General features: G+C 42.4%; 2 protein-coding genes across 3 annotated transcripts in view; one reads left to right on the top strand and one right to left on the bottom strand.

The window, feature by feature from the left end:
* Positions 1 to 712, top strand: part of LOC123045761 (isocitrate dehydrogenase [NAD] regulatory subunit 1, mitochondrial) — a 3,440-nt gene extending 2,728 nt beyond the window's left edge. For both annotated transcript variants that reach the window (XM_044468934.1, XM_044468933.1), the window contains exon 4: positions 192 to 712. In XM_044468934.1, the coding sequence (XP_044324869.1) occupies positions 192 to 466 (275 nt within the window). In that variant the 3' untranslated portion in view covers positions 467 to 712. The remainder of the gene's footprint in view (positions 1 to 191) is intronic.
* A 765-nt stretch (positions 713 to 1,477) lies between these two features.
* On the bottom strand, positions 1,478 to 7,314 carry LOC123041540 (pachytene checkpoint protein 2 homolog). The gene is made up of 14 exons (XM_044464138.1): positions 7,014 to 7,314; positions 6,831 to 6,894; positions 5,886 to 5,992; positions 5,727 to 5,794; positions 5,072 to 5,175; positions 4,886 to 4,990; positions 4,225 to 4,314; positions 4,076 to 4,151; positions 3,765 to 3,834; positions 3,265 to 3,335; positions 3,087 to 3,177; positions 2,436 to 2,563; positions 2,100 to 2,225; positions 1,478 to 1,987 (listed from the first exon to the last, which is right to left on the bottom strand). Exons 1-14 carry the CDS (start codon positions 7,198 to 7,200, stop codon positions 1,847 to 1,849), a joined length of 1,428 nt encoding a protein of 475 aa, XP_044320073.1. The 5' UTR covers positions 7,201 to 7,314; the 3' UTR covers positions 1,478 to 1,846.
* Between the last annotated feature and the right edge of the window lie 13,875 nt (positions 7,315 to 21,189).

Raw genomic sequence — 21,189 nt, 5'->3', positions numbered from 1 at the left:
GACATGCCTAGTGAGTTCTGAGTTGTAGTCGCACATGATTTTGACTCTCATCCGCTCTTTTGGAATGATTAATAAATTTTAAATTAAAACCGCCTCTTTTTTGTCTATATGAACTACATATAGGTTTATTCTTGTAAGCCAACATAAGTTTGAGGTTTATATTGATCCATGGATGCTGCATTGTGTTGCAGGTAATGTAGGTCAGGATCATGCCATCTTCGAGCAAGGTGCTTCTGCAGGAAATGTGGGAAATGACAATCTTGTAGAGCAGCAGAAAGCAAACCCTGTCGCCCTGCTCCTGTCGTCTGCTATGATGTTGAGGCATTTGCAGTTCCCGTCGTTCGCTGACCGTCTGGAAACTGCGGTGAAGCGGGTCATTGCAGATGGCAAGTACAGGACAAAGGATCTGGGCGGCACCAGCACCACCCAGGAAGTTACTGATGCAGTGATCGCTAATCTGGATTAGGTACCTGATGCACGCCTGAAGAATCGATTCTTTTGGAGGACTGGTTTAAAGGTCCCAACTCCTGAGTGCTATTTTTTCCGTACAGCATTAGATCGGCAATTATGTTTGAGAAATAATTGAGGAACCCACGAGGATTATTCTTCCCACTATACTTTGTAGCAAGGCAAAACACCTTGTGTTGCAGAGGGGATAGCTGGCTACCTTAAATTTAAACGGCATGTATTGAAAGTTTATTCTCAGTTCTTATTCGTGGTTATCACTCCCATGGAACCGGAAATCTGGTCCTCTTTTTCAGGAAAGGGAATCTGGTCTTCTAAATTGCAATGCATGTCACTGTCAGATTTTGTATGGTACTCGAGCTATAGCTCCCAAATCCTGTCCCCTGTTACTTGATCTTTATCTCTTTCTCCTCTATATTATACACAAACTATATACATTCTACAGCAATAGTTTGAACATAATTTGGTAATATTCATCAGTCATAATTCAAAATCAAAAACATGGTAGTCATCAAACAAAATACATGTGAAATAGTTCAGCAGTTTGATGACATTTCAAAGAAAACTACTCCCTCTGTCCCGTAATGTAAGACATTTTTTTGACACTACACTAGTGTCAAAAAGCATCTTATATTATATGCTCTGCTAGATCATTATCTAAGTTGCACGCTTGGCAGGAACAGAGCTAGAATGGTGATTTAACAATTATTATTATTATTAAATAAAATCATTATATAAGTTCAAAAGAATCATTATATGATGTAGTTATATTAGCGGTCTTTTCACATGTAGAACTCGGGAATAACTAAATCGAAACACACCAGCCGTTCCATGCCCTTTAGTTGTGTCACAGGAATGCACGGTCAGGGATGTTATAATTTTGCTACTCGTTTCAGCTTTCTGTGCACGACTGAAGAGGTTGAGCTGAGGCCAAGCCAATCAGTCCAGTCAACTTTGATTTACATCTTGCACATAACATGCAAAACCGGCAATAATAACAGAAACAAGCTAATAAGGTAGATAAACGCTATTCATTTCAAGTTCCAATGACCGGAAACAGATCTGATCAAGTCACCGAAGTATGGCGTTCATGTAGGTAAATCCCCACAAAAGAAAAATTAAATGTATCTAGGTAATAATGCGGCGTCCCTCGAGGTGTAGTGCATCCTACCGTAACAATTTACAGGAGAACCAAAAGCAATGCAACAACAACGGAACCTATATCCTGGACTTCCTACTGTTCTAGACCCAGAGATGGAATGGATTTGCTTGTATCTCGCAACACCAGACTTCGAATTAGCTCAAACTATGCATCGTATCGGCGACATGGTACTTGTATCAAACTGTTAGCCACTTGCTCCTCCAGGCAATCCACAGGGAATCAGCCGCGTGATTCCAAGAGCTCTCTCCGCGCAGTCTGTATCAGCGTGTGCATGAAAGAAGCAGCGTCACAGCACGAAGGGTTGGGAACGGAAGCGTGTGCCAGGAAAGGAAGTTTTCTCAATGATCTTCCGCTCAATCCCTGTGGGAGAATGGAAAAAAGATCACCACCATAAGCAGCATGTTGGTGTGGGTTACAGCAGATCGCTTAATCTACATGAAAAGGTAAGGCAACTGTAAACTTCATCACTTACGTCGCACAGTTCTGCACCTTCATGCAGTAATTTGGAGAGATGAAGTGTATGGGGTTCTGCAGCCTCAGGACAGTGCAACTTCTCTTGCAGGGTTGAATAGCTCAGAATGCAGGGCAAATCACCACCCTGTATTTGGAGAGGAATAATCCTTTAAAGATTGCGAGCTGGAAATTCTATACAGAAGTTCAAACAAACGCACTGTTTGAGGTCCCAAATCCAGGTTTGCTTAGAGAACGTGCCCCATGAGCAAAGCAGTCCCAAGCAACCTTCACGTGATGCTTAAGTGAAAAAAAAGGCAGCATTGCAGCAACCAAGTTGGCAAAAAGGAACAAATACCTGAGGATATGTAAGAATTCCTACTCGGAAGAGTTCATCTATGCATGATTTCAAAATCTCATAGCGTGCTTGAAGAGTAGGGGGTCCGACGTATGCCTTGATGTCTGCCCTGTCAACAAATGCAATATCTGCAAACCACATACGAGTTAGAATTTACTGATTTTAGGAATCAATACATGTCTACACGATGTCTAAGAAAGCTGCAGGCTGTTCACTTAACAGCCATAAAAAATAGAATGAATGTCCGCAATTACGCAATTTTATTAGCCCAAGAGACGTCAGTACTGAGCACAGTTGATATCTCATTGTCGATGGCACAAGATTATCTAAATTTAAATGTATCAATAATGTAGCATTAGTTACTTCAGAAAAGTATGAAAAGTGATGTTATAAACATAGACAGCTCCACAAACATAAACGTGCCTATTATGCAATTGATCTTCCCCTCATTGCGGTGATTCACTTGACCAACTAAAACACATACTAAATGTCCAAATTTGTCCAGATGTTGATCATATACAGCACCGTTGTTCCAAACGTGCAGATAATGAGATAATCATGCAAAAAATGTGGCAACTATGCACACAAAATGGCATGATGGGCCATTCAGGTCATAAAAGGAAAAAACTCAAAAAGGCGGAAAATCAATACCGATAGCTGTGGTGATATTTGATGTCGTCAAAATGATAACATTTGGCCAAGCCTTCAGTTTGTCCATTTGTGTTAGCAAGGCATTTACCACCTGAACATTACAGAGTGAAAGAAGACAGTGTAAACATTACCTGATAAAAGGTAGTATATGGCAAAGGAAAACTGATGAAAACTTTACCCTAATGGAGTCTGAAGGCTCAGAACCAGATATGGCAGCCTGTCTGGCAGCAGCAAGGCTTTCAACTTCATCTGCAATATCACGTGTTAAAATGCATAAACGCCATTGATAACATTAAGAGTTCAAATACAGCATGCTGCTAATCAAATTTATCTAAAGTCAAAAAGTTCAGTGAAAATTCTATAGGAGTGCCACAGTGCATTTCGCTAATCTGCAACTAGGAGATAATGCCTAGGGAATTAAATTGTGTTGGTTTCGATTTTAAGAACATTTTATGATCTATGTTCTCTCTATTCACACAAAGGACAAAATCCCATATGTCATGTAGCTCAATGGGGTTCATTATTCATTAGTATTGAGGCATTTCTGAAAGTAAAGAACACATTGGAATGAGAAGTCAGTTTAACAATGCATAGATAAGATGAAGGCATGGATTGAGCTAGTCAGATCATACGGAGATTGAACATCTAGTCATTTCACCAGTTTTGCCATGAACATACCGATCAATACAAATACCAGGTTGCTTTCTTCCTCCACCATCTCCTGAATCTTCTGGAAAAGTTTGGCTACCTAAAAAGGACAAATTATAGTATGTACATTGTAAGACGAAAATGAAGATGTATCTCCGATGGACAATTTTAGTGGGCTAAACAAACTACATACTGCAAAACGTGTCATTGATGGTGAATTTTCCACATCGTGCAAAATGACACAAAAACATAACAAAACTCAATTACCATGAGCTGATGATGTGATTTTAGCATGAACATATACATGATAATATTATTGATATAAGCACAAAAAGGCATACCAGTTTCCCACTTTCAGAAAACCACTTGCTGAACAATGAATGGGCATTGACTTCAATTAGTTGGCACATAGAATACCTGGTGAAAAAGAGAGTAATTAATAACACATTATTTATTAAAACATTAATCATGAATGTCATTAAGCAAGAACCTTGAATTGAAGCGAATAGAAAGCTTCTGAGCTAGTGCTTTACACAATGAAGTCTTTCCTGTTCCAGGTGGACCATGCAAAAGTACAATCCTGCAATTGTATGTAAAAAAGTACATAAACAATACAAAACAAAATAAATCATTATATTCCTAGAGAATAATTTATATAACTGAAAGTGCACATTTGCATGGGTTTCCGCTCTAGCCTACCCCAACTTGTTTGGGACTAAAGGCTTTGTCATTGTTGTTGTTGTTGTTGCACATTTGCATGGGTATTAAAAGGTAAGTAGTTCAGTTTCACGAAGCTCAGGCTTTTGCATCCAATTAGTATCCCTTGACAATTAAGCTGCAATTCTTTTTTGCAGTATTTTGCACATTCACCTTGATTAACTTCCCAACGAACAATATCCACCAATAGACTCAAGGAAGAACTGAAGAAGAGGAAGGAGACAATGGTCCACTGTCCAGATACAATTTCAGGAAGTACTCATGAACGTCATTGAAATGTATCAGAAGCTAACTGCAAATCCAACTACACAAAAAGGTACCCTAAAGTTCCATGGCAGTAATGACCAACTTTATTGTGGAATGAAAAACCAAAATATGCTACTTCTGATGACATGTGAAGCCTCCAAGTGCTTAACGATGTGAAAGATGCTTACCTGTTCCATGAAACAAGGCATGGGTCTACACCTCTTTCAGTAAATAGCAAAGCACTAGCAGCATATCTCAGCAACCTCTGCTTGAGACCCACTTCATATAGTAAGCTGCAAGCACATACAACATCACCAACAGAATAAAAAACACAGAAATTGTAACTGGTAAAGGATAATGAGATCAAACCAAACCTTTCCCATAATCCATCAAATTCTTTGGCAGGTAGAGCCCACTCATTGAAGCTAGAGAGTGTGTCATCTTCACTTGGTTCTTCACCTGGACCATCCTCATTCAACTGCAAGATAACTACATCAGTTTGAGCCTTGAGGTGTATGATAAATTTGAACCAAATGTTCACTTAGAACATGACATAAAGTAATCTATCTCTTGGAAAGAGGTCAGTAGTCTAATTTAGAAAATCACTCCGGTTGTTTCAAGAGAAAACAATGTGAAATTTTAAGTGAAAACAACAAAACACCGGTACCTCAGCAGCATTACAAAGATATTTTATGATGTGAAGATGAAACAATTCCAACAGGCACTTGCTCAAAGAAGAAAGATAGCCGGCAATAGCATGTAAACATACCCAAAGACCATCTGTGTTTTAAAAGGAACTACTCCCTCCGTTCCTAAATATTTGTCTTTTTAGAGATTTCAAATGGACTACCACATACGGATGTATATATACATATTTTAGAGTGTAGATTCACTCATTTTGCTCCGTATGTACTATGTAGTCATTTGTTGAAATCTCTAGAAAGACAAATGTTTAGGAACGGAGGGAGTAGAAGAGATTTAAGCAACAAAGATTTAATTGATTTAGACAGAAAAAATTTAGATGCATACCTGGAATACATGAACGACAGGTTTGACTTGCCAAAACAAAAGGATTTTGTGGTTCTCAATCAACTCATCTACATGAAAAGCGAGCATTCAGGAAGAGGTATGTACATAGATAACTGAGATCAAGAAAGCACACTTTCCAGCCTAAGTGAAACATCATACCAGTGTCACATATTTGGATCCTTTTGACATGTTCAAGAAGAAAAGAATTGTCTGGAGGTATCTGAACAGGACCATCAACATAGCTTAAACTTCGAGATTCTAACATCCTGATAAGAGAACGACTTGTAAATGTCAAGTATGAGCAATAACAAACATTAATGTCCTGCAAGAGAAGATAACCGTGCAAGTTCAATATATATGCTATGAGCTTAAACCAAGAAGCTGTCTTCAAGAAACTCTGTCAATTCCATGGCCTCGGATCTGATTAGCACTTTAATATGAAAGAAGCGATGATAAGATTTCTGGAATTGATTTGGTGAGTTATCCAGCCTCTCAATAAGCAATGATGAAGAGTTGAACACCATATTTTTTTGGAATGATTGGCTTATATATGTGTTTCCAGTGATCTTTTCTGACAGAACACTATATATGATAGGATTTTTTAACTTCATTTACAGCTTTTTCCATCATTTGTACAAGCAAATGGTGAACATAGTCATTTTTTAACTGATCGGGCTTATATCCATGTTACACAGCAGAAATCCCCACCTAGTTGCTAATCTGTTGTAAAACTTAAAAGTTATCTGGTATTTTTTCTCTAAAATACTAAACACCCTGCAATGCCTAATTGCCTATTACAAACAATTTAGTACTCCTAACTTTGCTAGTTGCCACGTCGACCTCCAATATGCTGCATCATGAGCGATTAGTGAACGAACATGTCTGTTAGTATTTCCTACTAAAACATGCCCAGCAAACTCCACTGCTAAATCACAGGATGATTGTTGACCACGTTCCCTAGAATCATGGCACATTTTCACTTTTCCAGTGCCAAACTACATCTAATCCAACCCGCAATTAGCAGCTCATGCATCCACGTGTCATCAAGCATGCAAACAACAGTAAAATATGCTCGAAACAAAGTGTAACTGGAACAGCACCGACCTCTCGACCGCTGCTCGGACGTCCTCGGCGCGAGACGTACTCGTGGCGTGCAGCAGCACCTCAACTGCAAGCGCAAAAGGAAAAAATCAACCCCGGCGAAACCAAATCGGGCATTCGCAGAGCACGGTTTAATCACGCGCCGCTAGGGCGAGGCCAGAAATGCGTGCGCGTCGCGGCGCCTACCTGAGACGAGGACCTTGTCGTCTGGCGGGGTGGGCGCGACTACGGCCTCCGCCGACGGCTGCGGCGAGGACGAGACCGCGGGAGGGGTGGCGGCGGCTGCAGGCTCCAGGGGTGGGCTGGAGGGGAAGGCGGGCAGGGCGGGATGAGAAGGGTGGGGGTCGAAGGAGATCTCCATGGGAGCGCTCATGGTGGCCAGGCTCCGCGAGGGAGCGGAATGGAGAAGGTTCTAGGGTTTTGGGTTTGGCGAGGGGAGGGGAAGGCGGAGCCGTGGAGGAATGGGGGTTTGGGGGAAGGAGAGACTATGAGAGTTGAGAGGAATTGGGTTTCCCGCGCTTGGGGTACCTTTAGGGTCAGCAGATGGGCTTCTATTTGATGGGCTCAATGGGCACCCATGTTTTTGACCAAATCCTCATCGACCCAGCAGTATGCATATGTGGTCTTTCCTATAGTTGCTCAAAAAACAAGTGTGGTCTTTTTTTTTCCGGGGTAGGTAAATGTGGTGGCGAATCCTATTTGACGCTGCAGGCGCCTGTATTTTTGCAAACGGGCGCCTGCAGCGTGTCAAGCTGGGCCGAGCCATTACGGTGTATTTAAATCCGCAATAAATAATTGAGCTTTGCAAATCGAACCCACCACCTCGCTCGCTGAGGTTCGACGTATTACCCACCCCGCTATGGAGCGGCATCTTCTCAGATTCAACTCTTTCATTCTTTTATACTTTCCTTTCTCTTTTTTTGGTTTTCATTTTCTGCTTCTTTTTTCTTTTTTGTTCTTCTTCCTGGTTTTCCTCCCTCCTTGACTTCCATTTTTATCTTCTCTTAAGTGCGTGAACATTTTTCAAATCAATGCAAAAAATGATTATTTTTTCCAAATGTGATGAACTTTTTTCAAAAATCGATGAACTTTTCTGAAATTCAGTGAACTTTTTTTCAAATTTGATGAACTTTTTGGAAATGCCATGAACTTTCCAAAATTTAGTGAACTTTTTTTTCAAAATCGATGAACTTTTTTCAAATATCTATGAAGTTCTTTCAAATTTTGATGAACAATTTTCAATTCTATGCGAATTATTTTTTTAAATTGATGAACTTTTTTCAAAATCACTGAACTTTTCTTGAATAGGGCAACGTTTTTTGCATGTTCGTGAACTTTTTCCGAAATCTGTGAAGTTTCATTTTTTTTTAAGATAATCATGTATGAGCGGCTACGATAGTTGTTAAAGTTTGAGCGCTAAATTTTGTCACTTGCAAGTACTCCCTCCGTCCGGAAATACTTGTCGAAGAAATGCATAAAAATGGATGTATCTAGAACTAAAATATGTCTAGATACATCCATTCTTCCGACAAGTATTTCTGGACGGAGGGAGTACATAGCCTAGTGGTTAGCCGAAAACTTGTAGGTAGTGTAGGTTGCGCGTTCAATCCATCGCGCAACTGTATTTTTTTTGTGCATTTTCATAACCATTTTGTGCGGTGCCCCTTCGTGGGCCAGCCCACTTGGCGCTCTAGCGGGCGCCACTTCTCCTAATCGGCTCTGAAGGCGCTGATTAGGAGCTCTCAAATGTGGTCTCTCGTATTTGACGCTCTCTATGTTAATTAAATAGAGAAAAATCACTAGTTAAGAGTTAACCCTCGCAAAGGCCACTCCCTACCTTCTTAGGTTCTTACTGCGTCACTTGTAATAACTTGAAAGTTTTTCCTTTTCTAGATTCACTTATTCAAAATGTTTTATCTTCTAAACTGTTTTCACTATTGGATTTCTCGTGTCGAGATCTTCAAAACTACTCCCTTCGTCCCATAATGTAAGACGTTTAGTGTCAAAAAATGTCTTACATTACGGGGCGAAGGGAGTAGATCCCAAGTTAATAGTTTTTGATAAAAAAAATGAGAGAGAGAAAATCAAAAAAGCCAAAAAAGAAATGAAAAAATCAGAAAAAAAAAGGAAAAAACCGAAGCTGAAAAAAAGGAAGAAAACAACAAAGCCTAGAAGCACTGTGCGGCTTTCGATTCTTCTTTTTAAGCACAAGTTGTGCTTCTCGTAGAAGCACATGTTGTGCTTTTCTTTTTATTCACGGGAAGCACGGTTGTGCTTTTCCTTTTCCAAGAAGCACAACTATGTTTATCATGAAAGCAAAATGTTGTGCTTCTGACGGAAGCAAATACGTGCTTCCATGAGCTCGCATAAGTAAATTTGTGCCTTCATGAGAAGCAAAATTATGCTTCCCAAATAACGGAAGGTCAAAAAAATATCTAAAACCCGAAAACGCGTATGGAAAATAAAAAACAAAAATCCATATGAAGGGTCCAGCATGTGGCGACGGTTGGACGCACCACTTGACACGCTCTCATACAAAAAAAGTGACCCTTGCAGGAACTCCACAAGGGGTAACCCTTAGTTAGTTGCTCCCTAGAATTGAGTCGGTTCAGTAGTGGGTTTCAAGTTGTTCGTTTGTGGACTGTTGTTCCAAACCCTATTTAGCATCTTTTGTAATTGTTACAATCCATTTGATAAACCAACGTACACCCCCTCTCCACCTTGCGCTCGACCCATTTATTTATTTTCTCTCTTTCGTGACAACAATTTTGTTTCATTCCCGCAATGCACGATCGCTCGTGAATGGACCAACCCACGTAAAGCGGTCCTTGTGTGCTTTTTCTGAATCTTTCCCAACCAATTTTGTGAAGCTTCTGGAAGATTCCAGCTGGTTTTAGGAAGCTTCTAGAAGCTTTTGACAGTTTTGGGGTTTTCTATTTAGGTTCTTTTGCCCTTTTCGCAAACTATTTTTTCTAAAATGTGTGAACTTTCTTTAATTTGTGAATTTTAAAAAATCAGTGGACCTTTTCAAATACAAGATAAAGTAAAATCCACAAATATTTTTTGAGTGCGTGAACTTTTTTCAAATCCCTCGAAACTTTCTTGAACTCAGTTATGAGTTCTCATTTGTAAATTTGTTTGTTAAATGCAAATAATATGGAGAAGTTTCTTCTGAAAAGAAAGGTATCATCACAATGCTCCATACGGCATGAATTGGGAGGAGGAGATTCAGTATGATCCAGATAAGAGGAAATTGTAAACATTATCGTACAATTTTGAAAGGTCTGGTAAGAAGAGAGTACTTGGTTAATGGACCTTGTTAGCCAAGAGATATCGATTTTTCATATTCAAGCTTTAAGGCTAAGAGGAGAAGGTTCAATCCTGAATGGTTTGATGATTATGGGAGCTGACTTTAATACGACAAATATAAGTTGAGTTACAACAAAGTTAGAGGACAAGGGTATGATGGTGCTAGCAACATGCGAGATGAGTTCAATGGTTTCAAATCATTGATGACGAGAGAAAAGTAGCACAACTTATTATGCTCATTGCTTTGCTCACCAAATTCAGTTAGTTGTTGCGGCTGTTGTAAGAAAGCACGAAGGGGTTAGTAATTTCTTCAGTATGATCTCTACCATGTTGAATGTTGTGATTTGTTTTGAAGGAAATATGCCCTAGAGGCAATAATAAAGTTATTATTTATTTCCTCATATCATGATAAATGTTTATTATTCATGCTAGAATTGTATTAACCGGAAACATGATACATGTGTGAATACATAGACAAACATATAGTCACTAGTATGCCTCTACTTGACTAGCTCATTAATCAAAGATGGTTATGTTTCCTAACCATAGACATGTGTTGTCATTTGATTAATGGGATCACATCATTAGGAGAATGATGTGATTGACATGACCCATTCCGTTAGCCTAGCACTTGATCGTTTAGTATATTGCTATTGCTTTCTTCATGACTTATACATGTTCCTGTAACTATGAGATTATGCAACTCCCGCTTACCGGAGGAACACTTTGGGTACTACCAAACGTCACAACGTAACTGGGTGATTATAAAGGAGTACTACAGGTGTCTCCGAAGGTACATGTTGAGTTGGCGTATTTCGAGATTAGGTTTTGTCACTCCGATTGTCGGAGAGGTATCTCTGGGCCCTCTCGGTAATGCACATCACTATAAGCCTTGCAAGCAATGTGACCAATGAGTTGGTTACGGGATGATGCATTACGTAACGAGTAAAGAGACTTGCCGGTAACGAGATTGAACTAGGTATTGGATACCGACGATCAAATCTCGAGCAAGTAACATACCGATGACAAAGGGAACAACGTATGTTGTTATGCGGTTTGACCGATAAAGATCTTCGTAGAATATGTAGGAACCAATATGGGCATCCAGGTTCCGCTATTGGTTATTGATCGAGAATAGTTCTAGGTCATGTCTACATAGTTCTCGAACCCGTAGGGTCCGCATGCTTAACGTTACGATGACAGTTTTATTATGAGTTTATAAGTTTTGATGTACCGAAGTTTGTTCGGAGTCCCGGATGTGATCACGGACATGACGAGGAGTCTCGAAATGGTCGAGACATAAAGATTGATATATTGGACGACTATATTTGGACACCGGAAGTGTTCCGGACGTTGTCGGAGAAAACCTGAGTGCCGAAGGGTTACCGGAACCCCCCGGGGAGAGATTGCCAGGGTGGGCCGCGCGCCCCCTCTCCCTCTAGTCCGAATTGGACTAGGAGGGGGGCGGCGCCCCCCTCTTTCCTCCCCCCCTCTTCCCCTTCCTTCCCCCTCCTAGTAGGAGTAGGAAAGGGGGAGTCCTACTCCTACTAGGAGGACTCCTCCTCCTTGGCGCGCCCACAAGGGCCAACCGGCCTCCCCCCTCCCCCCTTTATATACGGGGGCAGGGGGTCACCCCAGGAGACACAAGTTGATCTACGGATCGTTCCTTAGCCATGTGCGGTGCCCCCCTCCACCATATTCCACCTCGGTCATATCGTCGCGGAGTTTAGGCGAAGCCCTGCGCCGGTAGAACATCATCATCGTCACCACGCCGTCGTGCTGACGGAACTCATCCCCGAAGCTTTGCTGGATCGGAGCCCGAGGATCGTCATCGAGCTGAACGTGTGCTGAACTCGGAGGTGTCGTACGTTCGGTGCTTGGATCAGTCGGATCGTGAAGACGTACGACTACATCAACCGCGTTGTCATAACGCTTCCGCTTACGGTCTACGAGGGTACGTGGACAACACTCTCCCCTCTCGTTGCTATGTCATCACCATGATCTTGCGTGTACGTAGGAAATTTTTTGAAATTACTACGTCCCCAACAGTGTATCAGAGCCAGGTTTTATGTGTAGATGTCATATGCACGAGTAGAACACAAGTGAGTTGTGGGCGATACGAGTCATACTGCTTACCAGCATGTCATACTTTGGTTCGGCGGTATTGTGAGATGAAGCGGCCCGGACCGACATTACGCGTACGCTTACGCGAGACTGGTTTCACCGTTACGAGCACTCGTGCTTAAAGGTGGCTGGCGGGTGTCTGTCTCTCTCACTTTAGCTGAATCGAGTGTGGCTACGCCCGGTCCTTGCGAAGGTTAAAACAGCACTAACTTGACGAACTATCGTTGTGGTTTTGATGCGTAGGTAAGAACGGTTCTTGCTAAGCCCGTAGCAGCCACGTAAAACTTGCAACAACGAAGTAGAGGACGTCTAACTTGTTTTTGCAGGGCATGTTGTGATGTGATATGGTCAAGACGTGATGCTATATTTTATTGTATGAGATGATCATGTTTTGTAACCGAAGTTATCGGCAACTGGCAGGAGCCATATGGTTGTCGCTTTATTGTATGAAATGCAAACGCCCTGTAATTGCTTTACTTTATCACTAAGCGGTAGCGATAGTCGTAGAAGCAATAGATGGCGTAAACGACAATGATGCTACAATGAAGATCAAGGTGTCGCGCCGATGACGATGGTGATCACGACGGTGCTTCGGAGATGGAGATCACAAGCACAAAGATGATGATGGCCATATCATATCACTTATATTGATTGCATGTGATGTTAATCCTTTATGCATCTTATCTTGCTTTGATTGACAGTAGCATTTTAAGATGATCTCTCACTAAAATTATCAAGAAGTGTTCTCCCTGAGTATGCACCGTTGCCAAAGTTCATCGTGCCCAGACACCACGTGATGATCGGGTGTGATAAGCTCTACGTCCATCTACAACGGGTGCAAGCCAGTTTTGCACACGCAGAATACTCAGGTTAAACTTGACGAGCCTAGCATATGCAGATATGGCCTCGGAACACGGAGACCGAAAGGTCGAGCGTGAATCATATAGTAGATATGATCAACATAGTGATGTTCACCATTGAAAACTACTCCATCTCACGTGATGATCGGTTATGGTTTAGTTGATTTGGATCACGTGATCACTTAGATGACTAGAGAGATGTCTGTCTAAGTGGGAGTTCTTAAGTAATATGATTAAATGAACTTAAATTTATCATGAACTTAGTACCTGATAGTATTTTGTTTATCTATGTTTGTTGTAGATAGATGGCTCGTGCTGTTGTTCCGTTGAATTTTAATATGTTCCTAGAGAAAATTGTGTTGAAAAATGTTAGTAGCAATGATGCGGATTGGATCCGCGGTCTGAGGTTTATCCTCATTGCTGCACAGAAGAATTATGTCCTTAATGCACCGCTAGGTGACAGACCTATTGCAGGAGCAGATGCAGACGTTATGAATGTTTGGCTAGCTCAATATGATGACTACTTGATAGTTTTGTGCACCATGCTTTATGGCTTAGAATCGGGACTTCAAAGATGTTTTGAACATCATGGACCATATGAGATGTTCCAGGAATTGAAGTTAATATTTCAAGCAAATACCCGAGTTGAGAGATATGAAGTCTCCAACAAGTTCTATAGCTAAAAGATGGAGGAGAATCGCTCAACTAGTGAGCATGTGCTCAGATTGTCTGGATACTTCAATCGCTTGAATCAAGTGGGAGTTAATCTTCCAGATAAGATAGTGATTGACAGAATTCTCTAGTCACCATCACTAAGTTACTAGAACTTCGAGATGAACTATAGTATGCAAGGGATGACGAAAACGATTCCCGAGCTCTTTGTGATGTTGAAATCAACGAAGGTAGAAATCAAGAAAGAGCATCAAGTGTTGATGATTGACAAGACCACTAGTTTCAAGAAAAGGGCAAAGGGAAAGAAAGGGAACTTCAAGAAGAACAACAAGCAAGTTGCTGCTCAAGAGAAGAAACCCAAGTCTGGACCTAAGCCTGAAACTGAGTGCTTCTACTGCAAGCAGACTGGACACTGGAAGCGGAACTGCCCCAAGTATTTGGCGGATAAGAAGGATGGCAAGGTGAACAAAGGTATATGTGATATACATGTTATTGATGTGTACCTTACTAGAGCTCGCAGTAGCACCTGGGTATTTGATACTGGTTCTGTTGCTAACATTTGCAACTCGAAACAGGAACTACGGAATAAGCGAGCACTGGCCAAGGATGAGGTGACGATGCGCGTGGGAAATGGTTCCAAAGTCGACGTGATCGCGGTCGGCACGCTACCTCTACATCTACCTTCGGGATTAGTTTTAGACCTGAATAATTGTTATTTGGTGCCAGCGTTGAACATGAACATTATATCTGGATCTTGTTTGATGCGAGACGGTTATTCATTTAAATCAGAGAATAATGGTTGTTCTATTTATATGAGTAATATCTTTTATGGTCATGCACCCTTGAAGAGTGGTCTATTTTTTGAATCTCGATAGTAGTGATACACATATTCATAATGTTGAAGCCAAAAGATGCAGAGTTAATAATGATAGTGCAACTTATTTGTGGCACTGCCGTTTAGGTCATATCGGTGTAAAGCGCATGAAGAAACTCCATACTGATGGAATTTTGGAATCACTTGATTATGAATCACTTGGTACTTGCGAACCGTGCCTCATGGGCAAGATGACTAAAACACCGTTCTCCGGTACTATGGAGAGAGCAACAGATTTGTTGGAAATCATACATACAGATGTATGCGGTCCGATGAATGTTGAAGCTCGTGGCGGATATCGTTATTTTCTCACCTTCACAGATGATTTAAGCAGATATGGGTATATCTACTTAATGAAACACAAGTCTGAAACATTTGAAAAGTTCAAAGAATTTCAGAGTGAAGTGGAAAATCATCATAACAAGAAAATAAAATTCCTACGATCTGATCGTGGAGGAGAATATTTGAGTTACGAGTTTGGTTTACATTTGAAACAATGCAGAATAGTTTCGCAGCTCACGCCACTCGGAACACCACAACGAAATGGTGTGTCCGAACGTCGTAATCGTACTTTACTAGATATGGTGCAATCTATGATGTCTCTTACTGATTTACCGCTATCGTTCTGGGGTTATGCTTTAGAGACGGCCGCATTCACGTTAAATAGGGCACCATCAAAATCCGTTGAGACGACGCCTTATGAACTGTGGTTTGGCAAGAAACCAAAGTTGTCGTTTCTTAAAGTTTGGGGCTGTGATGCTTATGTGAAGAAACTTCAACTAGATAAGCTCGAACCTAAATCGGAGAAATGTGTCTTCATAGGATACCCAAAAGAAACAGTTGGGTATACCTTCTATCACAGATCCGAAGGCAAGACATTCGTTGCTAAGAATGGATCCTTTCTAGAGAAGGAGTTTCTCTCGAAAGAAGTGAGTGGGAGGAAAGTAGAACTTGATGAGGTAACTGTACCTGCTCCCTTATTGGAAAGTAGTTCATCACATGAATCGGTTCCTGTGACAACTACACCAATTAGTGAGGAAGCTAATGATATTGATCATAAAACTTCAGATCAAGTTTCTACTGAACTTCGAAGGTCTACTAGAGTAAGATCCGCACCAGAGTGGTACGGTAATTCTATTCTAGAAGTCATGTTACTTGACCATGACGAACCTACGAACTATGAGGAAGCGATGATGAGCCCAGATTCCGCAAAATGGCTAGAGGCCATGAAATCTGAGATGGGATCCATGTATGAGAACAAAGTATGGACTTTGGTTGACTTGCCCGATGATCGGCAGGCCATTGAGAACAAATGGATCTTTAAGAAGAAGACTGACGCTGATGGTAATGTAACTGTCTATAAAGCTCGACTTGTCGCAAAAGGTTTTCGACAAGTTCAAGGGGTTGACTATGATGAGACTTTCTCACCCGTAGCGATGCTTAAGTCTGTCCGAATCATGTTAGCCATTGCTGCATTTCATGATTATGAAATCTGGCAAATGGATGTCAAAACTGCATTCTTGAATGGATTTTTGGAAGAAGAGTTGTATATGATGTAGCCAGAAGGTTTTGTTGATCCAAAAGGTGCTAACAAAGTATGCAAGCTCCAGCGATCCATTTATGGACTGGTGCAAGCATCTCAGAGTTGGAATAAACGCTTTGATAGTGTGATCAAAGCATATGGTTTTATACAGACTTTTGGAGAAGCATGTATTTACAAGAAAGTGAGTGGGAGCTCTGTAGCATTTTTGATATTATATGTAGATGACATATTATTAATTGGAAATGATGCATAAAGGGATACTTGAATAAAAGTTTTTCAATGAAAGATCTAGGTGAAGCTGCTTACATATTGGGCATCAAGATCTATAGAGATAGATCAAGACGCTTAATAGGACTTTCACAAAGCACATACCTTGATAAAATTTTGAAAAAGTTCAAAATGGATCAGGCAAAGAAAGGGTTCTTGCCCATGCTTCAAGGTGTGAAGTTGAGTCAAACTCAATGCCCGACCACAGCAGAAGATAGAGAGAAAATGAAAGATGTTCCCTATGCTTCAGCCATAGGCTCTATCAATGCAATGCTGTGTACCAGACCTGACATATGCTTACAATAAGTTTGGCAGGGAGGTACCAAAGTAATCCAGGAGTGGATCACTAGACAGCGGCCAAGAACATCCTGAAATACCTGAAAAGGACTAAGGATATGTTTCTCGTATATGGAGGTGACAAAGAGCTAGTCGTAAATGGTTACGTCGATGCAAGCTTTGACACTGATCCAGACGATTCTAAGTCACAAACCGGATACGTGTTTTTATTAAACGGTGGAGCTGTAAGTTGGTGCAGTTCTAAACAAAGCGTCGTGGCGGGATCTACATGTGAAGCTAAGTACATAGCTGCTTCGGAAGCAGCAAATGAAGGAGTCTGGATGAAGGAGTTCATTACCGATCTAGGTGTCATACCTAGTGCATCGGGACCAATGAAGATCTTCTATGACAATACTGGTGCAATTGCTTTGGCAAAGGAATCCAGATTTCACAAGAGTACCAAGCACATCAAGAGACGCTTCAATTCCATTCGGGACCAAGTCCAAGTGGGAGACATGGAAATTTGCAAGATACATACGGATCTGAATGTAGCAGACCCATTGACTAAGCCTCTCTCACGAGCAAAACATGATCAGCACCAAGACTCCATGGGTGTTAGAATCATTACTATGTAATCTAGATTATTGACTCTAGTGCAAGTGGGATACTGAAGGAAATATGCCCTAGAGGCAATAATAAAGTTATTATTTATTTCCTCATATCATGATAAATGTTTATTATTCATGCTAGAATTGTATTAACCGGAAACATGATACATGTGTGAATACATAGACAAACATATAGTCACTAGTATGCCTCTACTTGACTAGCTCATTAATCAAAGATGGTTATGTTTCCTAACCATAGACATGTGTTGTCATTTGATTAATGGGATCACATCATTAGGAGAATGATGTGATTGACATGACCCATTCTGTTAGCCTAGCACTTGATCGTTTAGTATATTGCTATTGCTTTCTTCATGACTTATACATGTTCTTGTAACTATGAGATTATGCAACTCCCGTTTACCGGAGGAACACTTTGGGTACTACCAAACGTCACAACGTAACTGGGTGATTATAAAGGAGTACTACAGGTGTCTTCGAAGGTACATGTTGAGTTGGCGTATTTCGAGATTAGGTTTTGTCACTCCGATTGTCGGAGAGGTATCTCTGGGCCCTCTCGGTAATGCACATCACTATAAGCCTTGCAAGCAATGTGACCAATGAGTTGGTTACGGGATGATGCATTACGTAACGAGTAAAGAGACTTGCCGGTAACGAGATTGAATTAGGTATTGGATACCGACGATCAAATCTCGAGCAAGTAACATACCGATGACAAAGGGAACAACGTATGTTGTTATGCGATTTGACCGATAAAGATCTTCGTAGAATATGTAGGAACCAATATGGGCATCCAGGTTCCGCTATTGGTTATTGACGGAGAATAGTTCTAGGTCATGTCTACATAGTTCTCGAACCCGTAGGGTTCGCACGCTTAACGTTACGATGACAGTTTTATTATGAGTTTATAAGTTTTGATGTACCGAAGTTTGTTCGGAGTCTCGGATATGATCACGGACATGACGAGGAGTCTCAAAATAGTCGAGACATAAAGATTGATATATTGGACGACTATATTCGGACACCGGAAGTGTTCCGGACATTGTTGGAGAAAACCGGAGTGCCGTAGGGTTACCGGAACCCCCCGGGGAGAGATAATGGGCCACATGGGCCTTGGTGGAAAGAGAGAGGGGCGGCCAGGGTGGGCCGCGCGCCCCCTCTCCCTCTGGTCCTAATTGGACTAGGAGGGAGGGGGGCGGCGCCCCCCTCTTTCCTTCCCCCCTCTTCCCCTTCCTTCCCCCTCCTAGTAGGAGTAGGAAAGGGGGAGTCCTACTCCTACTAGGAGGAGGACTCTTCCTCCTTGGCGCGCCCACAAGGGCCGGCCGGCCTCCCCCCTCCCTCCTTTATATACGGGGGCAGGGGTGTTAGGGAACGTTGCAGAAAATTAAAAATTTTCCTACGGTTTCACCAAGATCCATCTATGAGTTCATCTAGCAACGAGTCATGGGAGAGTGATTGCATCTACATACCACTTGTAGATCGCGTGCGGAAGCGTTCAATGGAACGGGGATGATGGAGTCGTACTCGCCGTGATTCAGATCACCGATGACCTAGTGTTGAACGGACAGCACCTCCGCGTTCAACACACGTACGGAGCGGATGACGTCTCCTCCTTCTTGATCCAGCAAGGGGGAAGGAGAGGTTGATGATGATCCAGCAGCACGACGGCGTGATGGTGGATGCAGCAGAACTCCGGCAGGGCTTCGCTAAGCAACTACGGGAGGAGGAGGAGGTGTTGCAGGGAGGATGGAGGCGCCAGGGCTTATCAGGTGCGGCTGCCCCTCCCTCCCCTCCCTTTATATAGGGGCAAGGGAGGGGGGGGCGCAGCCTTGCCCCTTCCTCCAAGGAAGGGGTGCGGCCAAGAGGGGGGGGGAGGAGTCCATCCTCCCCAAGGCACCTCGGAGGTGCCTTCCCCCTTTAGGACTCTCCCCTCCCCAAGTCTCCTTGGCGCATGGGCCTCTTGGGGCTGGTGCCCTTGGCCCACATAGGCCAAGGCGCACCCCCTACAGCCCATGTGGCCCCCGGGGCAGGTGGACCCCCGGACCCCTTTCGGCACTCTCGGTACAATACCGATAAAGTGCGAAACTTTTCCGGCTACCAAAATAAGACTTCCTATATATAAATCTTTACCTCCGGACCATTCCGGAACTCCTCGTGACGTCTGGGATCTCATCCGGGACTCTGAACAACATTCGTTTGCTGCATACTCATATTCATACAACCCTAGCGTCACCGAACCTTAAGTGTGTAGACCCTGCGGGCTCGGGAGACATGCAGACATGACCGAGACGGCTCTCGGGCAATAACCAACAGCGGGATCTGGATACCCATGTTGGCTCCCACATGCTCCTTGATGATCTCATCGGTTGAACCACGATGTCGAGGATTCAAACAACCCCGTATACAATTCCCTTTGTCAGTCGGTATTTTACTTGCCCGAGATTCGATCGTCGGTATCCCAATACCTCGTTCAATCTCGTTACCGGCAAGTCACTTTACTCGTACCGTAATGCATGATCCCGTGACCAAACACTTGGTCACTTTGAGCTCATTATGATGATGCACTACCGAGTGGGCCCAGTGATACCTCTACGTCATACGGAGTGAAAAATCCCAGTCTCGATCTGTGTCAACCCAACAGACACTTCCGGAGATACCTGTAATGCACCTTTATAGTCACCCAGTTACGTTGTGACGTTTGGTACACCCAAAGCACTCCTATGGTATCCGGGAGTTACACGATCTCATGGTCTAAGGAAGAGATACTTGACATTGGAAAGCTCTAGCAAAACGAACTACACGATCTTGTGCTATGCTTAGGATTGGGTCTTGTCCATCACGTCATTCTCCTAATGACGTGATCCCGTTGTCAATGACATCTAATGTCCATAGTCGGGAAACCATGACTATCTGTTGACCAACGAGCTAGTCAACTAGAGGCTTACTTGGGACGTATTGTGGTCTATGTATTCACACGTGTATTACGATTTCTGGATAATACAATTATAGCATGAATAAAAGACAATTATCATGAACAAGGAAATATAATAATAATCCTTTTATTATTGCCTCTAGGGCATATTTCCAACAGTCTCCCACTTGCACTAGAGTCAATAATCTAGTTACATTGTGATGAATCGAACACCCATAGAGTTCTGGTGTTGATCATGTTTTGCTCGCGAGAGAGGTTTAGTCAACGGATCTGCGACATTCAGATCCGTATGTACTTTGCAAATATCTATGTCTCCATCTTGAACATTTTTACGGATGGAGTTGAAGCGACGCTTGATGTGCCTAGTCTTCTTGTGAAACCTGGGCTCCTTGGCAAGGGCAATAGCTCCAGTGTTGTCACAGAAGAGTTTGATCGGCCCCAACGCATTGGGTATGACTACTAGGTCGGTGATGAACTCCTTCACCCAAATTGCTTCATGCGCTGCCTCCGAGGCTGCCATGTACTCCGCTTCACATGTAGATCCCGCCACGACGCTCTGCTTGCAGCTGCACCAGCTTACTGCTCCACCATTCAACATATACACGTATCCGGTTTGTGACTTAGAGTCATCCAGATCTATGTTGAAGCTAGCGTCGACGTAACCCTTTACGACAAGCTCTTCGTCACCTCCATAAACGAGAAACATGTCCTTTGTCCTTTTCAGGTACTTCAGGATATTCTTGACCGCTGTCCAGTGTTCCTTGCCGGGATTACTTTGGTACCTTCCTACCAAACTTACGGCAAGGTTTACATCAGGTCTGGTACACAGCATGGCATACATAATAGATCCTATGGCTGAGGCATAGGGGATGACGC

Source organism: Triticum aestivum, chromosome 2B (assembly GCF_018294505.1).
Source record: "Triticum aestivum cultivar Chinese Spring chromosome 2B, IWGSC CS RefSeq v2.1, whole genome shotgun sequence".
Lineage (NCBI taxonomy): Eukaryota > Viridiplantae > Streptophyta > Magnoliopsida > Poales > Poaceae > Triticum > Triticum aestivum.
This window is presented reverse-complemented; position numbering and strand designations above follow the sequence as displayed.